Genomic DNA, 27,451 nt, shown 5'->3' with positions numbered 1-27,451 from the left:
ATTGTAAATTCACCGCAAGCACTCGGAAAGCTAAAAGCGATCCCTCTAGAGCTCCACTGAAATGTCTGCATGCACTAGATGTTACTGCGATGGTTGTCATTGTGGGAGAAAGGCCTCCGGTGGCATGGGGCATGTTTGTGACTTCACACAAGAGTGGAATTTGGGGTGGTTGTTGTTCGGACTTCTGTGCCCTGTTTTCTTCTCTAGAAATGTGGACTTGATCTTCGAGCTTCATGCTTTGCATTCCTTTATAGCTGACACATATTAATCATCTCCCCCTGTTCTGTCCCCGTGGCCGCAGGTCTTGCTCTGTGTGCTGGTCCAAGGCTATGGGGCAGCCGTGCTCTGCAAGTGGTTGGGAAGGGGTCCTACTCTTACTCGGTTCACCAAATGCCTTAGTCAGTGCAACTACTTAACTTAAGGAAAGGAGATAAAGCCATAGTGGTCAGTACCCAGGAAGCCTGGTGATGCTTTTTAAGGATAAGTTTAAAGTCCGGTTCTCGAAAGTTCTGACAGCCAGGAAGTCGATGTGAGCAGTAAGGGAAGCCAAAGGGAAACCGAGGGGTTTGCGTTCCAGGTGAACACTTTACTTAGTATTTATATTCTAGGAATCTTTGGGTTCCTTTCAACAATTACAAGTTCACATAATAAAGATAAAAATCATTCTATTCTGCTTTGAGGAGCCATTTAAGAATGTGCCCTAATCCTAAAATCTCCTGTTTCTCTTCTTCTGTCTTTTGGATGTTCTATAATTTAAAAGAAAAGTCATAGATTACAGAAGACAGGATTCTGGTCTTTTGTACCAAAATGATTTGAAGGAATTACTTCCACCCCCTACCCCCCCGAGTGTACTGAGGTTAGAGAACAGGGAGGGAGCTGACAGCCCCCCACCCCCAGCCAGCTTCTGTCCCTTTTTCCAGGGCCCACTCAACAATTGGGAATGGCTGGAAAGGAGGCCCGAAGATGAAATCAGAAGTGATAAAGAGTAGGGGCCAGTTCTATAGGAACTGAGGGTGGATAGCTGTGCAATGATATTGGCTTCAAAGCAAAGAAAGAAAAGAAACAGAAAGCAGTAGAAAGGCAGAGGCCTACAGACCTAATCAGCATGGGTCAGTCGAGGCTTTCGGAGTTGGCCCTGCCACAGAATCCATGAAGCACTGAAGCAGAGCACGGGCCGTGCTTGGTCAGAGGCAGACAGAAGTCCCTGTGTGAGAGCGTTCTGGGTGTTTGTCTCCTGGCCCAGTGACCTTCCCATCGCCTGGTAAGCAGCATGCTAATGTTTCTAGATCTGCCTCAAGAGCTGCTTCTCTGGGAATATTTTCAGAGCTTATTGTCCTTGCTAATGGAGCCACTGTGGGTGATTCTCCCGACTAGTTGCCCGTGATTTCCCAGCAGTCCGCTCTGCCGCCTAGAGATCAGGATTTAGAAAGAGAGCTTGGCATCGCTGGGAGTGTCAGGCACCCCACTGCTACACTGACACCTCACACACTGATAGATATTCTTAGTCTTGGCTGAACAGGAGTGACTTATTTAATGTCTATGCAAGCTACAGAGAGCCAACGTCTACACCCAGCCACTCTCCCAAACAAAAGATTCCAGACCTTTAGAGATACCTGGACCCAACCTCCCCTGTTTTACAGACAAGGAAACAGGTCTGGGGCTGAGGGAAGTGTATCATTTGCCCAAGGCCACACTGTTGGTGTCAGAGATGAGAATAGAACTGTGGTCTCTCAGTTCAGTTCTCTTTCCAGAACTCTAAGCCACCTTAGCTCTACTACACAGTGTCCTCCTGACTGGGCTCAATTCCATTATATTTCATTCAGTAGAGCTCTAAAGATCACCAATTCTTCTTGTCACGTCTATAAAATAAATAGAGTCTTAGGGTTTCACGTCCTAATTGTGCAACTTGGGCAGATTACCTCTCCCCTTGTGCCTTACCTTCCTCATCTATAAATGAGAATGTGGATAATAACACCTATTTCATGGGTTTGCTGTGAGGATTAAATGAATTAATTCAAGGCAAGTACTTTAACATTGCTGGAGACTTAGGAAGTTACTCTGACTATTTATTTAATTTGCTGGATGGCACTTTGGCCTTGGGCTCCCTGTTGGCCTTGCTCACAATTACGTTTAGGAGAACCATCTCTCAAAACAATATTGCTTTGAATTAATAATGAGTTCTAGGCATTGCAAGCTCTTGCCTACAAAAAGCAATAGTGAAACTACTTATTGCAATCAGGGCACCTTCTGAGGCAAAACACTAACACTAATACTAATAACATTACTGGGCAAATTTTGAATAAATATCATTAGATTACAGCAGAGTACAAAGCCATCAAAAAGTGGGGAAAACATGGGTAAGGGCTTGGCTTTTGAAAATACTTGGTGTGTTGGAGCAGGAGTTCAGTAAGCAGATAACAGCAAAATTAACTTCAGTCGGAACACAAAACATCTCATTCAAAAGCACATGCAACTCATAAATAGGCGATTCAAGAGTTAATTCTGCTACCCAGGCCAAGGTGGAGGAGCCCTCTCCTTCAGTGCACAGGTATGAGCCCGCAAGGCCACAAAGGCAGAAGGCGATTATCTGAGTATCTTGGAAAAAACCAAGAAAGGCAGATCTACTCTTTCTCACCCCCACCCCCACCCCCATATTTATCTCCATGGCAGGAAAGGTCAACACAGAAACAAATCAAGGAGAGATAAGAGAGCTATGTAATTCTATATCTGGTTGGATGGTTCGCCTCCAGATTGGCAGTTAGAAGTGCAGCTTGAGCTTGGCAAAGCACCAAACAGTTGGGCACAGAACTTGAAAGCCAGAGGAGCTTTAAACAGTTAGAGTCAAACTCTTTCATTTTACAAATGAGAAAAAAGAGGCTCAAGAAGTTAATGGTTTGCCAAAGTCACCTGGCAAGAAGGTCATCGAGCTGGGGCAAGAATTCAGGCTTCCCGTCTCCAGCTCCAGAATTAGGGGGGTATTTAATAAAGTCAAATGCATATGCTACAAATGCTGTGGCTCTAATGAGGATTCTAACTGGCGTTTAGGGTCATAAATCCCACTTGGGAAACCCTAATTGGAGCGGCCTTTCACGCGGATCCCTGTCCCAATCTTCCTTGAAACTACTCTGGCTTCCACGTTACCACTTCCTGCGGCTCTCTTCTCTTGTTCTCATGACCACTCACCTTCCTTCTCATTCACAGACTAAAAAAAAAAAATTTCGCTCATTCCTGAAGTGATCCTGTTCCAGAGGGATGTCTCCTTTGCAGTCGTCTCTTCTCCATGTGCTCGCTCCCTACAGGAAATCTCATCCATGGCTGTGGCATCTAAACACAGCACTCAGACCCATAGCTCCAGCCCTGGTATTTCTTCTGCGCTCGAACCCCACATTTCCAATTGCCTAATGGGTTCTTTATCTCAAAATTAACAAGTGTAAAAGACCCTTTCTCCTGTGCTGCCTGTCTTAGTTAACAGTATGCACACAGCTTCCAGGATGGTGGTCTCAGAGGTTTTCCAAGTCTCTTCCCAACCTGAAACCCAGTCAGCTTGGACCCTGCTCTCCCCTCACTGACACTCAGCAACTTCTGGGGGAGAGTATGGCAATTGCTTCTCAATGGTTTCCTATATTTAACTTCTTCCCACCTCAAAATCTACCTTCCACACAACCAGAATAGTTAGCTTTCCAAAACCTATCTAATCGCGTCTCTTCCCAGTATTCTGTAATAGTATTTCTTACAGAACAACTTGCATTATCCCATTCAAGATTGGGAATTCCCTAAGCTCAGGGAGGCTGTCTTATTTCTTTGGCATTTTCAGAACTTTATAGCCCAGTGTCTGAAACAAAATACACACTTATTAAATGTTTGCTAACTTGAAATGGATTCTGGACTCTGATTTCCTGGTTCTCTACAGAGAGAGTGAAATTCTTTTCTGGAGAAATCAGCATGATATTTGGTCAAAATCTTCAGATGGACATGGGAAGATAAACTAATGGAACCAGAAAGATAAGTGGCCTGTCCAAATCACCAAGCCTCACAGCCAGAGAATGTGGGAGACAGCAAGCAGTGAATTGCCCGCCCCTCCCTATTAAAACTGGATAATGGAGTAGATGGGGAGCCTGAATCTAGTGTCCACAACCACCAAGCAAACAGGAAGGCCAAGAGGAACTGACCATCCCAGCCAGATTAAATACAATGTTTTCTATAAGAGCCTTTCTCCTTTCAATGGTACAACCCACAGCTGGCAGCAGGTGACTGAGCACATTCATACTTTGCCAGAACATTTGGTTTTTGCTGTTCCTGGTTCCCAAGCTATGCCTGAGGAGTGGGAAGAAAATACTGTACAGGGTACAGGGAGCTATGGGTCACATGATAACTCCTACGTCACCCCCCACTCTTCCCTGCCCTTTCCCCCCGCTGCTATAGAAATGTCAAGAAAGCTTATTACTCCTGCTGCCAGGGCAACTATCTACTATTCCAAATACAGAGAGGTGTGACTTGTATTTTCCATGACCATTCATGCTGTTCTTTGAAGAGAAATCAGACACAATGGCTGGTGTGTCACCTCACTAGGACTGATAGCATCATCAATGGCCCAACTTCCTCTGATTATTTTTACTTCATTCTATATTTGTCATGTTGGAGTTCCTGCCACAGCCTCAGGACTGCCACATTCTCAACAACATGACTTTCCTGTACCCAACCCCCTGAACTTTAGCCTTGGGATCTGGCAGGGTGTGCAGCACACACACACAGAGGCACATACACACACAGAAGCACACACAGAAGCACACACACACACACTCACACACACTTTGTGTAGGCCAGATCGTGAGAAAAAGACACAATACAGAAGGAAATCAGTCCAAAAGGAACTGGCTGAAGGATGAACATCAGGGTCAGTCTGAGGACACAGAGGAAGAGAAAGGCTTGTGTGCTTCTGAATCTGCTGACAAAAATCAGCTTCAGGCCCAGCCGGTGTTGCTCAGTGGGTAAGCTTAAACCCATGAACCAGGAGGTCCCTGGTTCAATTCCTGGCCTGGGCACATGCTTGGGCTGCAGGCTCGATCCCCAGCAGGGGGCATGCAGGAGGCAGCTGATCAATGTTGATGCTTCTCATCGATGTTTCTATCTCTCTCTCTCCCTCTTCCTTTCTCTCTCTCTAAAAATCAATAAAAACATATTTTTAAAAAAATCAGCTTCAGGCTGTGGTCGTCAGACCACTTTGGCTTCTGCCCACCATCACCTTTAGGATATAGGGAGATGTGGGATTTCCCAAGAGAAGGAAACAGCTGTAGTCACAACATATGGATATCTATCAGCCGTAGTCACAACACATGGATATCTATGAGTGCCTGGATTGTGCTTCTTGGAATACTTGGTTTACACCTGGGTACTTTCATTGGGTGGTCTGGAATGTGGAATTAACAATGTTTTTGAGATTGTTGAGTAGTAGACGCACAGCTTTCAAGTTCATAAGTTAGAAGATGTGGTACACAGCACATCCAAGGGGTTTCTCAGTGATATTTATCAATTGCATCTGACACACTTTCATGTGATCTGAACCAGTCACAGAAAGGCAGCAGTAGGATCTGTGTTGGCCCCACAAGTGCCTTATCATGCTGCTGATCACGTGACGAGTGCACAATCTGTGCCACCAAAGACTCTCCGGCATCTGGACCACATTTCAGCCAATGATTTTTATTTTCTGGAATGTGCTTCTAACTCTTATGATGGCTACAAAGCTTATATGAGTATCTTGGACCTTCTTTGATTCTTCATGTCATTTACCCTGCCACAAATCCTTAAGGTTTCTTAGATTTTCCAGCCTTGTGAACTTTAGCCATAGCATTCTCTGTGCATCTCTGAATGGGAGATGCTTTAAGAATGTGACATCAGACACTTGCCTTCCAAAGGTCCCCTTTGATGTGCAGCAGCCCCCACATGCGCCGATGGGGTGCGCCCTGTGTGGTGGCCCACCAGGCTCCCGGGCTTGGGAATCTAACATCTCTTCCATATGGACCTATTTCTATTCAGTGAAGGATCATTAGAACCCAGCACTACTTTGGTGGTTCATATGCCAACTTCTTAAGAATTGGTGAGAAGGCCTGACGCTCTTCATAAATTTAAATATTTGGATCTCAGAGAGAAATTACTGTCTGGCCAGATTTGGTAACATGGTATGGACAGCAGAGATGTCAGATTTTAAAAAGTGTTTCTTTAAATACTGGGTTTGTTTTCATGCACTGGAACTAATGTTGTCAATCCTCCCTTGATTTAAGGTTGATACAGGACAGAAACATTCATATGCTGGGGTTTATTTACCTACCACAAAACCAACAAGAGCTTACAGCAAACTCTCTCTTTCATAGAAAAACAGTGACAAGGGGATTGGTGGGTCAGTGTGCACGTGGGAGTACGCGTGTAACTTCACAGTCCCCTTCTCTCATTTCTTGGCCACTCATGGAAGATGGATTTGAGTGCTGCCAGTATTTGAGAAAAGTAAATTAGCTTTTTCCTTACAAGTCTGATGATCATAAATATATATGTGTCTTTAAGAGCTCAGTTTCCCACTCTTCTGTGGTCTTTGCGATGGGTCTAAGCAATCCTGAGGGTCTTAAGGAAGGACACGGAGGCTTCTGTGGGTGTTAGAACCAGAAGTTACCCACAGCTTGACCAGAACCAACTAAACGAGAATTTCAGACTAAGAAGGGATCTTAGAGATCACTTTAACCCAATCTTCTTGTTTTACAACCCAGAGGGTCTCCTGTTAGATTAGCAGCAGAGCCAGAACTAGCATCTGGTTCCCCTCTCGATCTAGGATTTTTTCCACTGGGCCAGGATGTGCTTCCTGAGAAGCGTCTCCATCTTAGAATTTAGTGCTGTTGCCAGGAAGCCTTTGTCCCAGGTTGCCTGGTTTTGATAGATTTAAGTATAGTTTACTGGCAAAAAGATCAAAAACATGGGGCAGGCACAAACTCTTTTCAGGGTCTGTCCCTAGATAAATCTGACAGGCGCCATATAATGATGAAGGCCTGACACCCACTCACCCAAAAGATAGGTTTTATTAACAATAAAACAACCATCTGGATGTCAGCCAACATTACAGTGCTGGCACCGGATCACATCTATCTGCCTGTCTAGACAAATCCCTCCAACATCCAGGTACTTAGGGAAGCGAAAAGAGAATTGTTATAAAGGAATAGGAGACTCCACTCCATTATATTAGAGCATATTTCCAAAAACGACATCATTTCTCAAAAGTCAAAACACACAAGTTAGAACATCTAATAAAGTACTTGCACCAAGGTATGCAGTCCCCAAGGTCTGAATTTATATCTAAATGCAATACGATACAGTACCATTTCTAAACACAATACCAATAGAAATATGTCTACATCCTGGCAACCCTCGCCTGGCGCCCAGCCAGAACACGACTGCTGTAGCTTGGATGCCAGCGCTCGCTGGCACTCTGTTAAACATCCCTTGACCTAGGTTTGGTGCCTGATTGCTATGATCCCACTTAACTTGTGAGGTCCTCAGCGAGCTCTAAAACATGGCTCGGTACACTTGGCTGAGAGGGTGCTGCGTCTCCATTGCAACTGCAGAGTTGTCTAAAGAAACAACCTTTAGATGCTATAGCTTCCAGCTAGAAGAGAGAAAGATGGCAGGAGCAAAGGGAACGGAAACAAGCCTCCGGATGAAATTGTCCAATGGCTGCGTATATAGATAAGCTCCCACGTGTAGATATTATATACCAGTTTATGAGAATAAAATAGTTTTCTTTAAGGCCCAGTTCTAAATGCATTATATGTATGAATACACACACACACACACACATCAGAGAGTCTCCACCTTAAGTCTCTGAAGTCTTCCTCTGGCCTGATGGTTTTGCATGTAACCTGAGAGAGACCTCCTGCTTCTTAGTATTTTGTGGTATGTGTTTGAACAAATTGGTGCTAAGTGTACAAGGGGAAGTTTCCTTTTGGTTAGGACCTGTTACATAAAGCTCAGCCTTGGTTACAGTAAAATTATGGCAAGCAGTTCTGTGGTTGTATTTTTGTGCTTCTATCATATCAAACCAATAAGGCCATTATTTTTAAGCAGAAGAAAGTTGGGGAGATTGGGCCAGTGATTCTTAGCTAGAGGGATTCTGTCTTCTCAGGTGACACTGGGCAATATTAGGAGACATTTTGGAGGGGGGTGTGTGTGTTTTACTGGTAACTAGTGGGCAGTGGCCAGGGATGCTGGCAAACACCCTGCAAGGCACAGGATAGTCCCCCACCACAAAGATTTATCCGGCCCTAAATGTCCACAGTGCCGATGCTGAGAAATCCTGGACAGAGGATTCGACACTAAACTGCACTAACAGAGTCTAGTCTTGGTCCTCAAATTGAAAGACAAAGAAATCACACTGCCTTTTGGGCCTCTGTTTTCCCATCTACAAAATGGGGGTAATAAACATGTTCTTTATCATAATATTAGGAAGAGTCATGAAATTATATATGCAAAATGCTCTGCTATCTTCGTAAGAAAGGGTCTCTATAAAATCACAGCTCAGTTATTACTGCACTGTTATGAACTCATGAAATTGTCTTAAGCACTGTACTCCTCCCCCTCAAAAAAAATTCCTCCAGGAAAAGAAAATAAACCAGCAATGATCTCATCATGATTACACCTGCCACACCAAAAAACAGACACAGTTCAGAGAAACTAAATTCTTTCCCTCCAGCAATGAAGTAAGCTGCGTCTGTAATTAAGATCTTAATAAGGGAGCAGGAGGCTTGGGCAGACGCTGCAGGCTATGAGGCACGGAGCTACCAGCCAGGTTGAAACAAGAACAACTGAAATACAATCCCCGGCTGCTTAACGCTCTCAGGTGTTCTCTGCACAAGCCCACACTGCAAAACAGGCTTCCATCACTCCTAAAGATGCCTATCTCTGCAAGGAAAAAGAAAAGGACCACCTTATTACTTACAAGTAAATGTTATTTATGACTCTATATGAAAAACTTGCCTGCATCCACTTATAAAAAGCTTCTTAGATAATTTCCTGTCAAGAGGTTGACATAAGGGAAAAGGGAGAGGGCCTTCGACAGTTGACTGATCGCTGGAGCAGCTCATGTTGATGGCCCAGAGTGACCATGTGTTCCTGAGCTTCCCAAGACAGTCCCAGTTTCAAATATCCTTCCCATTGTTAGACCATATGTCCCATTTTTAGGGTTTTTGAAACATGGGTACACTCCCACAGAAATTACCTATATTTTAAACTAAGAACAACAGATAGGCATGCAAGTATATATCTTGCTAACAGGCCTGCCTTGGTTGAATTTAGGATTTGAGACAAAAAAGGTAAGTTCTGATAAGAGTCCCTGATTCAGTCAACGGACATGTTCTCTAAATGGCAAGATGATTTTAACAAGGAAATGAGATATATTCCAAAGGCACCTGGGCCTCTCTGAGACTGTCTAGAATTCCAGCTGCACAGCGAATGGGGTTATTAAGAGAAGAAGGGCTGTTGGGCTAACTCTACTCCTATTGTTGCCGCCCCTGACTCCCATTCAAGGGTGTGCTCACCACATTTAGCTCTGTTGAAAATGTTGGAGAATCAAAGAATAACATGGAAGTTCTATCCCAGGGGAGCGCTCAAGGGAAAGAGGAACTCAAAATGCTGCTGTGCCAATACTGTTGTGATAGTACTGAAATCCTGCTGGTCCACTAACTCACTTTCTGCCAAACTCTAAGTCATACCACAAAAGATTAGCAACATACCCTCCTCCCCCAAAACTCATTGACAGATTACTAACATGTACTGTTAGATACTAAAGACTTCGAATGCCAAGTCCAGAGTGTCTGGAAGTCCACTTTACTGCCTTCCCAGTGTGCTGGCTTTGCTTGTTATGGTTAGTGGGGGTTGGGAGCTGGGAGCTTGGGGTATCCAAGCTCATTCTTTCAGTAGAGTGCAGAGCCTGGGGACAGAAAAGCCTGGAGGAGCCAGCCACATCTCCTGGGGGTGAGGTGGGGTGAAGCACTAAGTTAAGGGTAGCAATCCGACTACCACAAATCAGTGAAGTTAAGGCTAATGCATATAAGAGATACCATAGGGTTTCCACATAACTAAGAGGAATTAGGAAAAACTGAATGACACATCAGCCTGTCTAAATACATATTGCTTTAATAAACAGAAAGATCTGGTTCAAATCTTAACCTTATATGCCTTCTGGTTGCTGCAACTTTCTATTAAGCTTCACAAATAACCCTCTCCACACACACACGAAGAGTAAAGAAAGGCATTAAATTCAAAAGGAGCTATCAAACATTTTTGTGCAATGCTTGCACTTTTATATATTCACAGTTGCTCAATCTTTATTTCTGGTAAGCATAAACATCAGCATTCCACATACGGAACCTTTTTGGTAACATCTTATAACTATGACCTTGACATATTAGCAATATCAGGAGGAATTCTCATTTGCAGCATATACACCAAGATTTACAAAGAAGTAAGACACCTCCAAATCAGCGGACCCAGCCTTTGAGTAAGGACTATCTACTTAAACACCATTTAGCACCATTATTGGTTGGGGAGGTAGGTGGGGGGGGGAGGGGACTCACTCTTTTTAAAGAATAAACTGGTATTTAGCCATCCAGGGTGGGGCCCAGGCGTATATTGAAAACATTCTGCTGGCAATTTTAATATCTCTATAATCAGCTGCCCCACCTTCTACCTTAACCACAAAAAAATCACCATCCTATGCCATCAGCACTCACATTGTCTAGAGTGCCTGTTCTGTCTTCCTTAAAGTCCAGGCCTCAATTCACCTAGATCACACTGTCCACTAACACTACGTTCTAAAAAATCACTCTTGGCAGTGGAGGGTGGAAAAGGTCACCCACAAGGCCGTTTATCTAGAAATGAAGATTCCTCTGGAAGATAGCCCTGGGGGGAGGCTGCAATGTTCCCCAGGCACGCAGAGTCTTCATTAGCCAGCAAGAATTACCGCAGGGAGACGACTGGAATGCTCAAAGTAAATAAGATGGAGGGGGGTGTTGTTGACAAAGTATAAACAGGTTTTGGGGGGGAGGGGCCCCCTTTCCAAGCTCATAGTCTTTGCAATCATCCATTGCCTAGGAAACCAGCAGCTATTCTCTGGCATTTTAAGTTGGAAATGTAGTATTTCTTCCCAGTGGCCCTGTTTGTTTATCTTGGCAAGGAGGCTTGATAATTAAGCCTATATGTTACTGCAGAGTAATGCCATGGTCCCAGAGGCTGGCATTTGAAACCAATTTGTTTAGGTTTCTTGCTAACCCTAAAGTGATCTAAAAATAGATAACCAAGACTTCTTACTTTCCACCTACTCACACTGACTGCCATAGGATAAGGGGTACAGTTTACCCTCAACTGCTGTAGCCCCAACTCACCGCCTTTGCATTTCACCTTTGATTTTTAAAAATGGTTTTTTTCTTTTCCTCACTAATATGTTTGTTTTGGGAGAACAATTCTAGTGAATGTTTCCTCTTAAATTTTTATCTATATAATGCTTGTATATCTATGTTTATATACCTGTGTGTATATATCTTATAATGCATCATAATAGTTATTATTTTTAAATGCCTACTATGTGCTAAAAGCTGAAAAAGATTTTTTCATATCTTATTTCCTTACAACTATCTGATAAGACAGGTATTTAATAAATCCCATTTTTATAAACGAGGAAACAGAAGTCTGAAGTAGCTTGCCTATATGCTGTTAGAAAGTAACCAAAGCGCTATTTGAAACAAAGCCCATGTTCTTTCCACTATGCCATACAGCATTAAGACATTTTTAATGTCTATGTGTATAAGTATTTTATGTAATTCAACGTTCAATTCAGTAGTTGTTGAGTACGTACTATGAGCAAGGTCCTGTCATTATACAAAGATCGAGTCTCATTAATAGCACTGAAGATACCAAGTCATTAGTATATTATGAAGAGGACACATATGGGTGCTGGTGATATCCTATGTGTGGCATTTGCGTTCTGACAATACACATCCAGGCACATGAAATACTCAACAATACTCAACCATCTTAACCTAGTAACTAGGATTTCGACATAATTCTGTCACCAAGTCTTAATTCTGTCACACTATCCTTCCGACATCTATGGAGCACCTACAGTACAAGGAGAGCTGGAGCTGACTGGCACTGCCTACTTACTATATGCCAGGAGTCATGGTAAGTATTTTACATTCAGATATTTTCTTGTTTAGGCCTTAGAGCAATAGCATGAGGCAGTTATTATTCCTATTTTCAGATATGAAAACTGAGGCTCAGAGAGCTCAACTTGCCCAAGGTTACAGAGCATTAAGTTCCAAGAAGTAAGAATGTCTTTCCCCAAAGCCCACACTCTATCTTGTTTCTACTACAAGAACATAGAAGACCAAGGCCCTACCACCTCAAGGCAACAGATCTTAGATCATACTTTGTATTCAGTGATGTGTATATCAATCTGCCTCTACATACAAATGAGGGTCACTCTTTATTTCTTTATTTCTTGTGTTCAATGGGGCTTAAAGCTGGACAACCCCCTGTTCCTGAAACTAATACAAAATAACATTGAATGTTAATAAAAAAAAAGATGACAGACCGCTCCAGTGGGTAACCTATGTGAGTTACAGGTATCATTTAGATAGTAATTTGATTGGAAGGGGTTAATAAGTTAGGTAGTGCTATCACAGTAGGGCAGAGGTGAAAAAGCCTATTGTAGGGATTACAGACACTCAAAGAGACAAAAATTTGGGCTTTTGATTGCTTTATAGAGAGGATGGATGAGGAGACTTGACCTGTGGGAAGTGACAGACTAACCAAGTCACACAGGTGCAAAGACACAGTGGCAAATGAATTAGGGAGCATCAGGAGACCAAGATTTCCCATAGCAGAGTCAAAAGAGAGAAGAGAGGTGGGGGCACGGGGTGTGCTTTGAGGGTGTCATGTCTGTGCGTGTTGGGGAGGCAAGCCCTATAGAAGTCAGCTATTAGAGAAGCATAAGGAATACTTGAATGAAAAAATGAGAGACAATGAGGTCGAAAAAGGGAGGGAATTTGTAAAGGGGATTGAAAAGTGGAGAGGAAGTTGCTTTAGAAGTCTTGGGGGAGAGGTGCAGACAGGAAGCCACTGATACATTCCGAGAAGAGAACCCATGTATACGGAACGGAAGGAAAAGATGCTAAGGGCATTCTTTGTGTGTCCCCCACTGTGCAACTTGGTGTTACCAGAACATCTTCAGATCTACAAAGACTTTCATCTCTGTGTAGGTAAGTCATTTAGTTCCAAAAATGGTTTGCTCAATAAATATATAATATAAAACAAATAATCAAGTGAGGCTTTGTCAAAGCATTTTTTGGATGCTTTTAAATCTATAGATCTCACATGAGATTTAAAAGTGAAGAAGGGAAGGAGTTTCTAATTTTAATTGGAATCAAATCATCTAGAAGAGAATAAAGAATTTAAAACCAAAATGTCAAAGCAAGGAAATAACTGGCAATCATATAGGTCATAAATGACCACATCGACTAAACCGAAGACTCTCAATTATTTTTTCTCAAGCTTCAGTCCAAGCATTTAAGAATAAATTTGTTGAATGGTAGATTAGATAAATAATTTAGAATTGTAACGGAGGCAAATAGGGTTCAGAAATTTGGCAAAGCCACAAAAGCTGCTCAGCTACTAGAGATCAGACAAGCAGTGCCTGTTGGGAGCACTGACCAGGCCTGGGCCTGTGCAAAATGGGCCGGTCTCCAGTCTCTGCTCAAACACAGCTGAGCACTGGCCCTTCAGTCACCCTCCTGGCAGACAGCAGCCACAATAGCCTCCACCTTCAAACCCTCAAGAGGGATGCCTTCACTGAGCAAGCCACAGGCCTTTCCCCTACTTCAGAACATGCTCTGTGTGGAAGTAACACTGCCCCCACCACCATTTATTATCACAGAACCTCAGACTGAATTCTTTAAGAGAAATGGAATATTAAGTACATATGAAAGTGACTGCAGCCTTCCTATGAACAAATAAAAAAGCATACAAAGAAATAAAAATAGACTAGGTAGGTGCTAACCAAAAATGTTTACCAAAGTAATAGCTTACATTCCACAATTCTCAAGATTATTGTAAATACATGGCTGGCTGACCTTGAATTGAGTAAAAGTGCAAAATGAGTGCATGTCTGGTTGTTGTCCAGTTAGGATCCCTGAAGTAGCCAAACCAGATAATCTAGTTTAACAAAATCTTATAGTGGCTGGATTACAAATCTCCCAGTGAACATTTTTAAGTCTGCGCTAACAGTATATAGTGCAACACAGTGTTTTAAAGAGAATTCCTGACTCCAGGATTTTACAGTCTAATAATTATCTGGTTTTTTGTTTGTTTGTTTTAAAAATATATCTTTATTGATTTCAGAGAGAGGAAGGGAGAGGGAGCGAGAAAGAGAGAGAGAGATAAATATTAATGATGAGGCATCATTGATCGGTTGCCTCCTGCATGCCCCCGACTGGGGACTGAGCCCACAACAGGGCATGTGCCCTGAATGGGAATCGAACCGAGAGCTCCTGGATCCTAGGTCGATGCTCAACCACTGAGCCACCCCAGCCAGGCTAATTATCTGGCTTTTTACTACCTAAGTGGCTCAACTTAAACAAATAACTGCAAAACATGCATTTCACTTTGCTTTGAGGAGCTACCACCGAAAAGAAAAAGGACTCTAACCTGCAGGGATAGTTGCAATGAAATAGCCTTAAATTTCCTGGGAGAAGAAAACACCAGCCGCATAGGACATTTTCGAGAAGTCACAGATGGTTCTTTCTTTTTCTTTAATAGTGATTTCAGGTCCTAAGTTCTGGGACCAGGTAGTCTTGGTTCAAATTCCAGCTCCACCACTTTTTAGCTGTATCGCTTTGGAGAAGTTACTTAGCCTCTCTGTGCCATAATTTCCACATTTGAAAATGAGTATAGTCATACCCACCTCCTAGAGTGATTGGGAGAGTTAAAGATGACAATGCTGTATTGTCGCAGTAAGTCTTAAGAAACATTACCTATCACTCCTCTACCTTTGTGTCATCTCCCACTTAAAATTACAAAATCCTCTCGAAGTCGTCTCTTATTAACTAGGGATAAAATAGGCTTATAAGAAAGGAAAGTAGATTGCTTCAGCTATTGGCTCATTTTATAGTCACCACAAGGTGTCAATCTGTCATTTGGTCAGCTGGAGAAGTCAGTATTTTTTTCTGGTGAAGGTGCCCACAAAATCGTGTATTTACATCACTTGGCAGGGTACTCAGCACTAGTAAGAGCCAGCACAGAGGCAGGTTTTCTCCATGAATGCCAGTCGGAATCTATACATCATCTGTTGCTATGATGCTTTCTTTCCGTCAGAGTAAAACAAAACGTGATGAGGTCACTGAATAAAAGTGACTTTCAACTTTGTCACTTTCTAGATTGCAGCACTCATTGTCAACTTCAGTCATTTATACTTTCCACTAATAAATGTATGAACATATTTTCTCTTTTCCCCCCCACAAGCCAATTTTTACAAACTAAAGGAATTCAGTGATAGGGACAGGAGGGGCAAAGACTCACTGCAGGCTAAGCAATATCTAGTCCCATCACTGCTCTGAAAAAGAAAACTGGCTATGTGGGGTGCGTGGCATCAAGAAAGAGAACTTTCCCGCTGGGTAGAAGGATTTGTTTCTGGCTGCATCTTGGAGTCAAATATTAAGAATCTTCAGGATTACCCATTCCTCTAATCTTTCTGTCCAGGCAGATAATGGAAAGCTGATAGTAGAGTGATAACTGATACCTGCGTCTCCAGATGGTGGTAACCTTTTCAGGGAGAACTATAACTCATACTTTATAAACAAAGGCTTGCGACGTTTAGATTTAGAGCTTTGCATAAGATTTACAATTTTTGAGCAAAAAGATTTATCACTGAGGTTAGCCAATGGCTAATAGCCAGAACCAAGTATTTACAACATCACACTAAAAAGGGATGGGCCAGAAGCTAGATAATTCAGAGAGAAAGCAAAGCAGCTCCCAGCTAGCACAATCCTGGAGGCTGGGCAGGTAATACAAATGGTCAGTCCAAAAGCATAGCCACCTGGCCGGCATTCATTTTAATAATAGCACTTTCATTTAGAAGCACTAGGAGTTGTGTCTATTCTAGAAGTATTCATTCTCCAAGGAAAACCCACGCCCTATTCATTGCAACCTGCTTCTGTACAGTGTCCCTGGTAGCTGCTTGCCTCCCGGACCCGGGGGCGACTTCAAAAGGGACCTGCCGAGCAAGTTATAATCCTTTTGCCAAGAATAAACACATAAACCATGGTGTAAATGCACGGTTGGGAAAATGCTGCCGAAGTGTCACGGGCACTCAGTAAGCTTCAGGGACAACACACTGGCCTGAGCCTCCAGACCCTCTGTCCACTCGAATGCCAATGAAAGTGCTTTCAGGAAATGGCAAACACCCATTCGTTTTTACAACCAGCGTCATTTAAGGATGTCAACATTTTCCATCATCGGCTGTATAATAACAGTACCTGGGGCTCTTCATTTCTCCCACCAAATGCACACATGGCGACCTGCTTCCCAGACCACACGCCTGAAGCGAAGGCTGAACGCTGCTGCAGAGCCAGCAGTTCCCATGCCTCTCGCGGTCCATCTCCCAGGCTCCCCGAGACGGCCGGCGGAGCCAGGCCCGGGGGAGCCGCGGGGACCGGGGCGAACAGGAGACCCGCCGTTAAGTCAGACACCCCGATCAGCCGATCCGCCGCGGCCGCTACAGACCGGCTCTCAGACGGAATTCTCCAAAATTTTCAGAGGAGGCGGACGCGGGTGGACGGTGGCAGCACCAGGAGTGGGGCTTAGAGGCTGGGGCTCTGCCTGTCTGAATGCCAACCTGAGCCTGAGACCCGTCTCAGAACTCTCCCGGGCGCACGGGGGCTCCGCGGAGTTGTGACGGCAGGGACCGCGCGCGCGCGCGCACACACACTCACACACACACAACCACACACACTCACACACACACACACTCATACACACTCACACACACACACACACACACACACACACTCACACACACACACACACACAGAAGCACTCTCTTACCTTATACTTCATCTCGACAGCGGTGAACCGAGCCGTTCTCCTGCGCACTAGTCGGACTGCAGGAAGCCCCGGCGCGCCCGCGCCCCCATCGAGTGCGGCGCTAACTGGAAGCGAGACGCCGCGGGCGGCGCGGGGTGTCGAGCGCGCAGAGCTCCGCGCGGCTGCGCCGCCAGGCTTCTGAGCTCACTGTTTTGATAGAGGCGGGCCCCTCACTTGCCGTATTTGCATACCGCGCCGCCATTGGCTAGTCGGCCAAGGTACTAAGATGCCCCGCCCACTCCTTAACTTCAGGACGTTCCTGACAAAGAACTTGTAATGTGATCATTTCTCTTTACATTATCGGAAAGGGTAGAAAATAAAACCAAGTGGGGAACCGGTCCCAACTTTACGCCACTCCCCCTTTCCCCCCCTTTAAAATAAAAATCCGGGGAAAAAAAGATAAATTCTTTTAAAGATTAACCTAAGTTTTAAAGCCATCGGAGTCACAAAGCAGGCTGACAGCGGTGCTTCCTGCGCCCTAGCAACTCCTTCCTAAACCCATCTCGTTTCAAAGCCCTCCACCTCAGTCTACATGAAACGAGCCCTGGGGAACAAAAGCTTTTCTGTCTCCCGGGCCCCTTTTTACTAACTACCCCTGCTGATATCTCTCTAGCTCTCCTTCTCTCCTCCCTCCCCCCCCCCTTTTTTTTGTGTGTGGCTGTTTGCTTTTTTTGTTCTTTTCAGTGTTCAAAGTACTTGCGACGTCAGTCTGCGAGGAGCCAGAACACAATTCTCCCTCAGTGAAAAGGAGCCCCCTAGCCCAGGCACCAGGGTTTCCCCCCAGCTCCTCACCAGGGCCCCACAGAGCTGAGTGTCAGCCCCATTCAGCGACCTTCTCTGGCTTTGCTGAGGATAAAGGTTAGATGCGAGCCCTCAGATGGGGCTGGCCAGTGCTCTCCCTATATATCATCACTGTCTACCCACTACTGTGCTCTTTGATGGTTGGCATTTCTAGAGCCAGCTTTGAACGCTGCAGATTTTCCTTCTGACCTCTCTCCTGAAGGTGACCCATTAACCCACCAACGCTTATTATCCAGGGAACAAAAAAAAAAAAGCCTCCCGTTTGATGAGCCTGGTTAAAAAGACTGATCTCTCCTCAGTGAAGCCCAGAACATTTGGTTCAGCTTCATGATTTCTGTAGATAAAGAGATTCCCCAGGAGAAGACAGAAATGGTCACCTTCAGCAACTTTTTCTGAAGGACAATTCCTTTTTAGTGGGCCTCGGGATTCAGGCCTGGTGAGTGCAGACAATCGCTGTCCCTGAGTGGGATGGATGCCAACCAGGCTACACGACCGGGATGGAAAAATCAGCCCTTATGTTTTTCCTGGCCAAGTTGGATCAGAATCTGTTTGATTTGTCCCCCCTCGCCCTTTCAAAATTCTCAATAGGTTAAAGTTACTTTTATGATCTAAGCAAAAAGAACAGAAGAACAGCTACCCTACAAAAAGCGGTTTCCAAATCCAGCGCTCAGAGTTTAGTTCAACATTTAATGTGGCTGCTGTTCCCTGGACGTGACCCCCAGGCGGTCATAATGAGGTTGACACACCGGTTCTGGCATCCGCTAGGCCTTGCTTTTCCTCATTTAGCCCTGAGTGAAAATGAGCCTGAGTGATTTTTCAAGGTCTCTCTGAACTCAAATTAAGCATGCAGCACACTGCACCGCAAGGATCTTCCGAGCAGTCCCACAGACTTATGGGAGAGTCATTATTTTGCAGGAAATTGTTTTCAGTGTCTGCCTGGCTTAGACAAAGGCCTCCCCATCTGTAAGATGAGTCTCATGGCCTCCAGGAGATCTAGATAACATTCCTTTGGCTTCCTAAACAGTAAAGTGGAACCCTCCTTCTGTTTTGTTTGATGAGTACCACTGAGTAGAGGACACTTTCTCACCCCATTTTACTGCTTTCGAACAGTTTCTCAAAGCCTGTGCTAGGGCTTTTTGTCATTTTATTCTCTAGTTAGAAAGCTTAATTTATACCAAGTGACCCTCCCACTTTCCTGTTTTTGTCCTGTACAGCAAGACACTTAAAAATCTACCCAAAGTTCATTTCAAGGTGGTTTGGGTCATTGGAATTTTAATTATATAAAGAGTAAACTTGTATTAGAACGTCAACAAATTTCTTGACTTCCTGATTATGGTGTCCCGTAGTATAAATAGAGAATCTAGTAGTATCTACCTGCTAGGGTCATAATGAGGATTACGTGAATAGAAGTTAATAGTACTTGGCATGTAGTAAGACCTAAATAAATGGTTGTTTATTATTATGACCATTATTAACTATCATTTAAATATTAAATTTATTATATATTACTTTATTAATATTTTACATAATCTTGTTAAATATAGTGCATAAAGACTATTAATATTTAATTGTTTTATTAATTAGAATATTATCACCATTAGACTGTTAATGACATGTGTGGGAGGCATCCAGAAAGAGAGGAAGGAATTCCCTCATCTGTATGCCATCCTTTACTGGGCAGCTTTCTGGTTTAGCAGATATCAGCTGAGCACCTACCATGTGCCAGGTGCTGTTCTGGGTGGGAAAGATATGCAGCAGCCCAGACAAATTCTTACTCTCATGGAGCTTACAGCCCAGTGGGAGTGGAGGACAATAATCAGATGAATAAATAACACAATTTCGGAGTAACACACGAGGAAAAATTAAGCAGGAAAAGTTGCCTGAGAAAAACAGACCAGGATTGAGGGGAAGGGGTGTCTTATTTTAGAGAAAGCGGTCAGGTAAGTCCCTCTAAGGAGGTAATATTGCAGCAGAAAGTTGAATAACAGGATGAATCCACTCAAAGTTCTGGAAAAAGAACATTCTAGACAGAGGACGTGACCCATGGATAGGGTCTGAGGAGGAAAGAGCTGGTTGTGTTTAGGGCAGCATGCCACCGGGGGCCCTGAGGGGAGCACCCAGGGGACGCGTGGAGCGGACAAGCGAGGAGAGGTGGGCCACAGCAGCTCGAGTTTTCTCCTGAGCACTACAGGAAATCCCTGGGGCCTTGTGAGCGGGAATGATGTGGATGCTTCACTCTCGGTTTATCTTCGTTTAAACACTTAAGGACTGCAGGCTATTAGTTAAAATCCTGAGCTCTAGTCTTCATGCAGTTCATATAATGCAGGTAGTTTTAATTTCATTAGCGTCATCTAGAATTTTTCCTTCCAAACCTTTGGGGAAACACAGATTCTCTCCATGAACAGAGAAACAGCCTTTCCCCCTCAATTACCTGTGATTTTGGGTGCAAAAACCTGTTTAAACCATGCTATATCAATGCTGTTGATTGATTTATGGATTCGCCCAGTACTCCCATGGGCTAAAATGGGCTCGGCCCCTACCTGTGCTCACTGGCACTCTCTCAGCCTGTCAGCCTTGCCACCTGCCTGCTTGTCTGCCAAGGGCTCTGTCTCTCAGGACGCTCGGGTAGGCAGGAGCAAGGGCAATGGCATTGAATGCCGTCCAAACGATTTTCCAGTTGCCATTGGGCACTGGCATAGATACAGCACAAAATCAAGAGGATGCTAGAGGGAGGAGATTCTTCTGCCCACAACTTGGGAGGAACCCATGTGGCTGCTTTCTAAGAGTGAAGGGCAGAGTCAGAGCATGCGAGGGCAGGAAGCGACCTCAGGAGTCATCTAGTTCAGCCCCTCTAGAGAGGGTGAAGCCACTGCTCTGAAGGTGGGCCCCCGGCACAGGGTTCCCCCAGTTGGATCAGGAAAACAATCAGTGCTTTCGGTTAGTCCTCTGTATCTCTTGTCTGCTTTCGTCCAGCCATTCTTTGTAGTTTCCCTGCCTGAAATCTCTCTCTGCTCCCACATGGCTACCTGTTTAATTTCTAGAGTACAGAGCTGATCACATTACTGTTTAAAAACCTCTAGGGGACATTTCAATGACTCAAAACACAAAATCTGCACACTTTACTGTGGACTGTAACCTGAACCCACCCTCCCTTTCTGGCCTTATCTCCCACCATCTCCCCACCCACATCCCACACTCCAGCCACATGGGGAAGGGGTAGGGGAGGCTACTTATAGAATCCAAGACACCCATGTGCCAGCCTGACTGCACAGGCCCGACCCTCTGCAGAGGATGTCCTCTCTTCACTCCTCTGCTGTCAAGCTGAACCCCAACACTGACTCTTTTGTGCTTCCTTGTCAACAACCCCCACCCTGCCCACCTCGCCCTTCCGGAACGAATTCCTCCTTCCCTTTACTGTGCCACCATTCTACTTGGAACATGGGCCTATTATCAGGCTCTTCCACATTGTATCACATGATTTTTTAAAAATACGTTTTCATTGACTTCAGAGAGAAGAAGGGAGAGGGAAGGAGAGAGAGAAACATCAACATGAGAGAGAAACATCGATCAGTTGCCTCCCATATGCTCCCCAAGTGGAGATCGAACCCTAACCCTGTGCAAGTGCCCTGACCAGTAATCAAACCAGCGGTTCTTTGGTGCACAGGACAAAGCTCAGCCAACTGGCCAGGGCATAATGAATTGCTGAAGTCTGTTTCCCCAGCTGCAAGGTGGGCCCCAAAGGAATCAGGCAATGTCTTGTTCAACACTGTGTCCCCTGCAGGCTTATACTTTATAGTTGCTTAAATTCTTGCTGAATGAATAAATAAGAACAAATGTAACTTCAAAGAAAATGTGTTATCTGGAGAGGCTCTGCTTGGTGCCCAGGAAAGGAACTTATGTTTAGGGGAGTAATGCGGTTTACATTTATCAGAAGTGGAGCCAAGATGCACCTTTTCCCAACTGACTCCTGGCCTATGCCAATTCTGGCTCTTGGACGGGGGTCAGTTAGAAAACTATAGTTTTCGGGCTCCTGTTTTTATACAACCTATGAGTTAAGGATTGCTTTTACATTTTTAAATGGTTGGGAAAAAATCAAAAGAAGAGTCATATTTCACGAGATGTGAAAATTATGTGAAATTCAAATTTCAGTATTTATACATAAAGTTTTATTGCAGCACAGGCACCCATTCATTTACCTTTTGTCTTTGGAGCTGCAATGGCAGACTTGAGTGAATTGCATCAGAGGCAGTGTTAAACTGCAAAGCCAGAAAAAAAAAAAGTATTATCTGGCCCCCACTGAAAAAGTTTGTTGACTCACGCTCTAGAATAGTGCAAGATACATCCATTCCTGAGTTCAGACTAAAGGATAGATTCTTCCATATCTACAGAGCAACAATCTAGAAATACCCTTTCTAGGGCCATGTTTTACCATTTCTAGTTTGATACCAGTTTTAAAAAAATCTATATATACCAAAGTTATTTCAAAAAATAATCTGAGGCAGCAACTTTTTAATTCTACAAGTCTCTCCACACCTCCCCAAACAAAGATGAGTCCTGAGAGTTTTCTCCCTCATCCCAACTGGCTCCTGGCTCATTCAGCCTTGATCAAAATTCTCCCTTGGTGCCAGATCCTGTGCTAGGTATTCACAAACATTATGTTTTTAATACTCATTTAATATAACAACCCTCTGAGGTAGGTTGTAGAATTCTAGTTTTACATGTGACAAAACTGAGGCTCGGAGAGGTTCTGCAACCGGCAAAGTTACAGGCAGGTGAATGGCAGGTCTGGCGAATGCAGGCTCTCTGGCTTCTGAGACCAGGTGTGCTAGGCTGCCCAAGGCTTCCTCTGGGTGCCTTCATCGTCTGAGTCCCGTTAGTCAGTTCAAGAAGGTAGTGTCTTCACCCCAGCGAGACTAAGCCTAACTGAGGACCAGGTATTATTCTTGAGTTGTGGCTAGAGCTAATAGGGTGCATACAATCACACCCCCTCTCTTACTCCCTCACACTTTGAAGCCCATATGTGTGCAGTCCTTCCTGCCTGGACTTCCCTCCTTTAATCAGTCTGCCTACCTAGATCTCATCTTTCCCCCACTTTGAACTCCATCACTTTCATGAAATATTTCCTAGAAAATGTCTCCATTGTTGATATTCCCCCAACCACCTTCTATGTCTGTCCATTACCCATGACCACAGTGCTTCCCAAATCTGACCTCCCTTAAAAACCAACCTTGAATGCTCAGATTTCTCATTCAGTTGGGTTCATTAGGTCTGATGAGAGGCCTTGGAATCGACATATTTATTTTAATATGTAGATCGTAGAATTCTGCACAGTTTTTTGTGTGTAGCGTATCACTTAGTGCTTAGTACTGCCTTGTACTGTTTCACTAGTGAGAGCTTCTCCACAATAAGATTTTAAGCAACTTGTAGAAGGGAATTCTGTCTTTTCTTCAGTTGTATCTCACTGGGCACCTATGCAGGTAACTGAATTTCTTATGTCTTCTCAAAGCCCTATTTCTTGTCCATGCACCCGGCCTTCACTGATGTCAACATGGAAAACATAAGTGACTTTCAGAGGCAGGGGAAAGAAAACCTTTCACTCTAGGCAATAGTTCTCTTTTATCTGATGAGCTGGTCACCCTCTTGGTCTGAATGAAAGTCTGTTAGTAGAAAGAAGCTCCAAGAACAGCCTCTTGTGCTTGCGTCTTCTCTTGCTGTGGAATGGAGCTTTCCTTGATTTCCCCCCACTAATATTTTGACACAAGAGACCTCATGAAGGCCACCCAACCCCGCACCCCCTGTTTTAAGCAGCAGTGTAACAGGGTTCTAGGAATAAACTCTGTTTTCTCAAAGGCTTGTTAAAGGAATTGTTTTAAAATATTTGTTGCCACAGATGGAGGTAGTGTTTACTAAAAAGGCTTGTTGACTCATGATTCCCAAATTGCTTCTGATTTGGTTTCTCCCTAACTTATTTCTTACCCTCATTCAATGACCAGCTGCCTGGGGTTGGGTGTGGCTTTAACCAACAGAGATTAGAAATGATTCCTCTGGATTTCTCTTTCCTGTGTGACATTGTGAATTCCCACACTGTGAAGACTTTACAAGGTCTCACTGACCCTTTTCACTCAGCCAAGTTTATAAATGTGTCATTGTTACCACCCTTTAAAAACTCCATCACCCTCCTTCCCCCACCCCACTTCCCACTGCTTTCTGCCTTCCATCCCACACTCTTTCAGTGGTTTTAAATTGTCCCAGGGGTGAAGTGCTAAAACTGAGTGTTTTGGGCCCCTCCTAGTCCTTGATTAACCACAAAAGTATACATGTAACACTGTGTCACTAATGTGCTACCAGGAACCTAGTAGATCTCTGAAAATAGGGTGATTGTGGGCAATACCTTGACTTGATTTTTGAAAAACTGTGAACTTTTTGATGTTATATATGTACATATATAATAGTGCTATTATAACTTTGGAATACTTAATTACTACTTTTTCCCCCTAAAGAACTAAACAACATAACAGGTTAAATTATATGTTAAGTAGACTCACTCAACTCCAGTGAAATCTGACAAGTAATTATGAGGCTCCATTTTAGCATTTAGAGTTTTCTTTAAATGCAGGATTTGAGGGAGTTAATTTAGGGGTGAAATGTGAAAAATTAGAAGCAGATAATAAAGGTTTAGGTTTATTTATCTTCATAAATGTGCAAAGGTTGAAATTTCTACTATTTACATGTATCCAGCTGGGCCAAGGAATGAAGTTCAGTGGAACAAAAGGAGTTGAATAATAAAATTGTGCAGACTGCCTGGCAAAGGCTCTCTCCTATTTTCTCCAGCCATGAGGTGCTCTGTTATTGCATGCTTTAGTTTGTCCAAGTAAACAGTTTGTTATATGAAACCGTCATAGAAATCTCTTCTGCTGGTAGAAACTTTTGACTGTGGATTTTTACAAAGGTCAAGGTGATCTGCCAAGACCAAATAAACAGAATTCTAGGACTGGATGGAGGACGGCCTTCTACCCTTTCTGAAGACCCTGCCCAACACAATCATAGTGCCACATAATATATATTAAGTAAGAAGAAACAGAGACAGCACCTTTCCTTCTTGCCAACTCTTGCTCCTCCTTTATATTGTCTTGAGTCTGAAACAGCTTCCTGACCCCTCCTCCCATACGTATTATGGTCAAATATATGCTATGAATGAAAACGTGACCTCATGTGCTAGGGCCTTGCAGCCCCCTTCTCACTTTCCGCTCCTAGCTACTGTCCAGGTGCAATAAGCGGAGAGGCTCACGGACTGTGTGTCCTGAATTCCTGGATAGGGCTGGATGTTCTGTTTTCTGTCTACTCCTGAGCTCTAGCATCCTGCAGACACTCTGGCCACTGAGAGTCACCGTCCACATCTGGCATCTGGCATCCGGCCTAACTCCAGGGTGGAGGTGGGCTGGGAAAGAGTTGGGGGTGTGTGTGGGGGGGGTGTTTTAAACAGCAAAATACCACTTTCCTGGAGGCACTGGGAAAACCATTTCTTTGGGTTTTGGAGATGTCGTTTCCCCCCTCGGGCCCTAAACGAGCTTAGCTGACCCAGTTCTCTGAGAAAGGCTGCCTCCTGTCCCTCGGGCTCTCATCAGCTGAGGCCAGCGCCGTCCAGCGGGCTGGGCCCCAGGGCATCTGGCCTGTCTGCCGCCCCAGGCGGCCGCCAGCTGGCGCTGATGAGCACACAAAAGGAATCCTAGTAATGCGGGGCCTGGGGTGCGGGTGGGGGCCGCAGGATGAAAGGAATGTGATGTGGGGACACAGTGCGCCCTGCGCTGTTGAACCCAAGCTTGTAAAGGGTTGGATTCATTTCAGAAAGCAAACAAAGTGCCCCAGCTATCAGCGGTCTTTTATTTTGTCTGCTGGAGACATGCCTTTCCAGCGTGGGCCGGGGACTGGGCGGTGGTGGAGACACCGGCGTCCACCCCTGACTTTCCGTGGAGTGTGGACAGCGCATTCCTTTCTGCCCACTGGAGCTGAGAAATAAAGAGCGGTTGGTTCCCTTCTTTACAAGAAAAGCCGAAGGGGAGCCCTGCTGATGGGCGTGCACCAGACTTGAAGGCTCACTCCCTCACACCACCGAGGCTTACAGATGTTAAGTACAAGTTCCCTTCATTTGCCTAAGTCCTGGCACCCTGTGATTTCAGACTGGAGGAGGTAGACTGGGGGTGTTGCAAGGGTTTTCTTGAACTTCGTTACCGTGGTTCTCATGACTCATGCTCTAACCAGCCTTTGGATCCCAGGGCCTTCGGAAGGGAGGAGGGTTGGGAGCTGATGCCCTCCCCGCCCTGAGCAGATAGGGGCCAGGTGCTGCCCAGCTTTCGATTTTGCCGTCTCAGAATTGCTCTGTGCCTCCAAAAGCCATGTCCTGTGTAGTTCTTATCACCCAGGAAAAACAATCTTTCCTCTCTCCCCAGACAGCAGTACAGCTCTTTATTCCTCCCTCTCCAGCCCACGCTGAGACTCAGCTCCCCAACGCTCCCTTCTTTCGCCTGCACCCCTACTTTTTCACATCCTGCTCTGTGCAAGTACATCCAAGTCTGCCTCATCCGAAATACAGATGTACAGTTCCTTGTTCAAAAACCTGGAGGCCAGACGAGTTGTGGAATTCAGAATATTTCGGATTTTAGAAACAGATTTAGCCTCCATACCGCATACTACAAAACTCCCTGCTGGACCCAGGCCAGCAACCCACACGCAAACTCATTCATATTTCGGCTGTTGGATGCACCGGGGGGTACATAGCAAGCGGAGTAAGTAAAGACTGTGCATCACCTCAGGTCAGCCTCTGCTGCCAAGTGAGTTAGGAAAGAACTCCAGACACTCACACTTTATAACTGGGGGAGTGAGGTGGACCACCAATACACGCTCTAGTCCTTCGGGACCTTCCCTTTGCCACCTCTCTTTTCCCCAACATCAAGCCAAGTTGTCTCTCTTTTACTTGCCAGGACTAGAGGGTGGACAGCCCTGGCCTCCCACTCAGACCTGCTTGCCTCTGGTCCTGCCATCCACCCATCGACCACCATCCAGGCCAGAGCGTCTCAGGCTCTCGGCTCCACAGTGTTTTCCAGGGCCAATCCACACAGCAGAACGGGCAGTGTTGAAAATACAGATTTGCCCCACTGTCCGAAAGCAGGGCAGTCCTGTGAAACCCTTCGTACTCTGAAATGGTGTAACGTGAAGAAGTGATTGCTAACCATGGGCGCGCAACATACATGGGGAAGGCCCGGGCGCCCACAGACAGCGCAGAGCCCTGAGTGCAGCTCCAGGGAAGGAGCTTGGCATCGCCCCTCTCGTAACTCCTGCAAAACACACACGGGTGCTATTGTTGCTTTTTGCCTTCATTCAGAAAAGCGAAAACCTCTGCATATTTCCCTCGGTTAGCGAAAACAGGTACTGATGTAGGTCTTTTGTGAGGGCGACGTGGTGGAATGAGAACTTTGGAAAAGCA

The 27,451-nt window shown here is 44.7% G+C and overlaps 1 protein-coding gene across 2 annotated transcripts in view; it reads right to left on the bottom strand.

Moving 5' to 3' along the window:
- Positions 1 to 27,451, bottom strand: part of NEDD9 (neural precursor cell expressed, developmentally down-regulated 9) — a 176,139-nt gene that overhangs the window by 27,303 nt on the left and 121,385 nt on the right. The window contains exon 1 of one of the 2 annotated variants that reach the window (XM_081145755.1): positions 17,131 to 17,302. The exons of the other annotated variant lie outside the window; for it this stretch is intronic. Within the exon in view, the coding sequence (XP_081001881.1) occupies positions 17,131 to 17,142 (12 nt within the window). The 5' untranslated portion in view covers positions 17,143 to 17,302. Of the gene's footprint in view, positions 1 to 17,130; positions 17,303 to 27,451 lie in introns of those variants that run through there. 2 annotated transcript variants of the gene reach the window in all.

The sequence above is a fragment of the Miniopterus schreibersii genome, assembly GCF_964146895.1.
Source record: "Miniopterus schreibersii genome assembly, chromosome: 8".
In the NCBI taxonomy this organism is placed as follows: Eukaryota; Metazoa; Chordata; class Mammalia; order Chiroptera; family Miniopteridae; genus Miniopterus; species Miniopterus schreibersii.
This window is presented reverse-complemented; position numbering and strand designations above follow the sequence as displayed.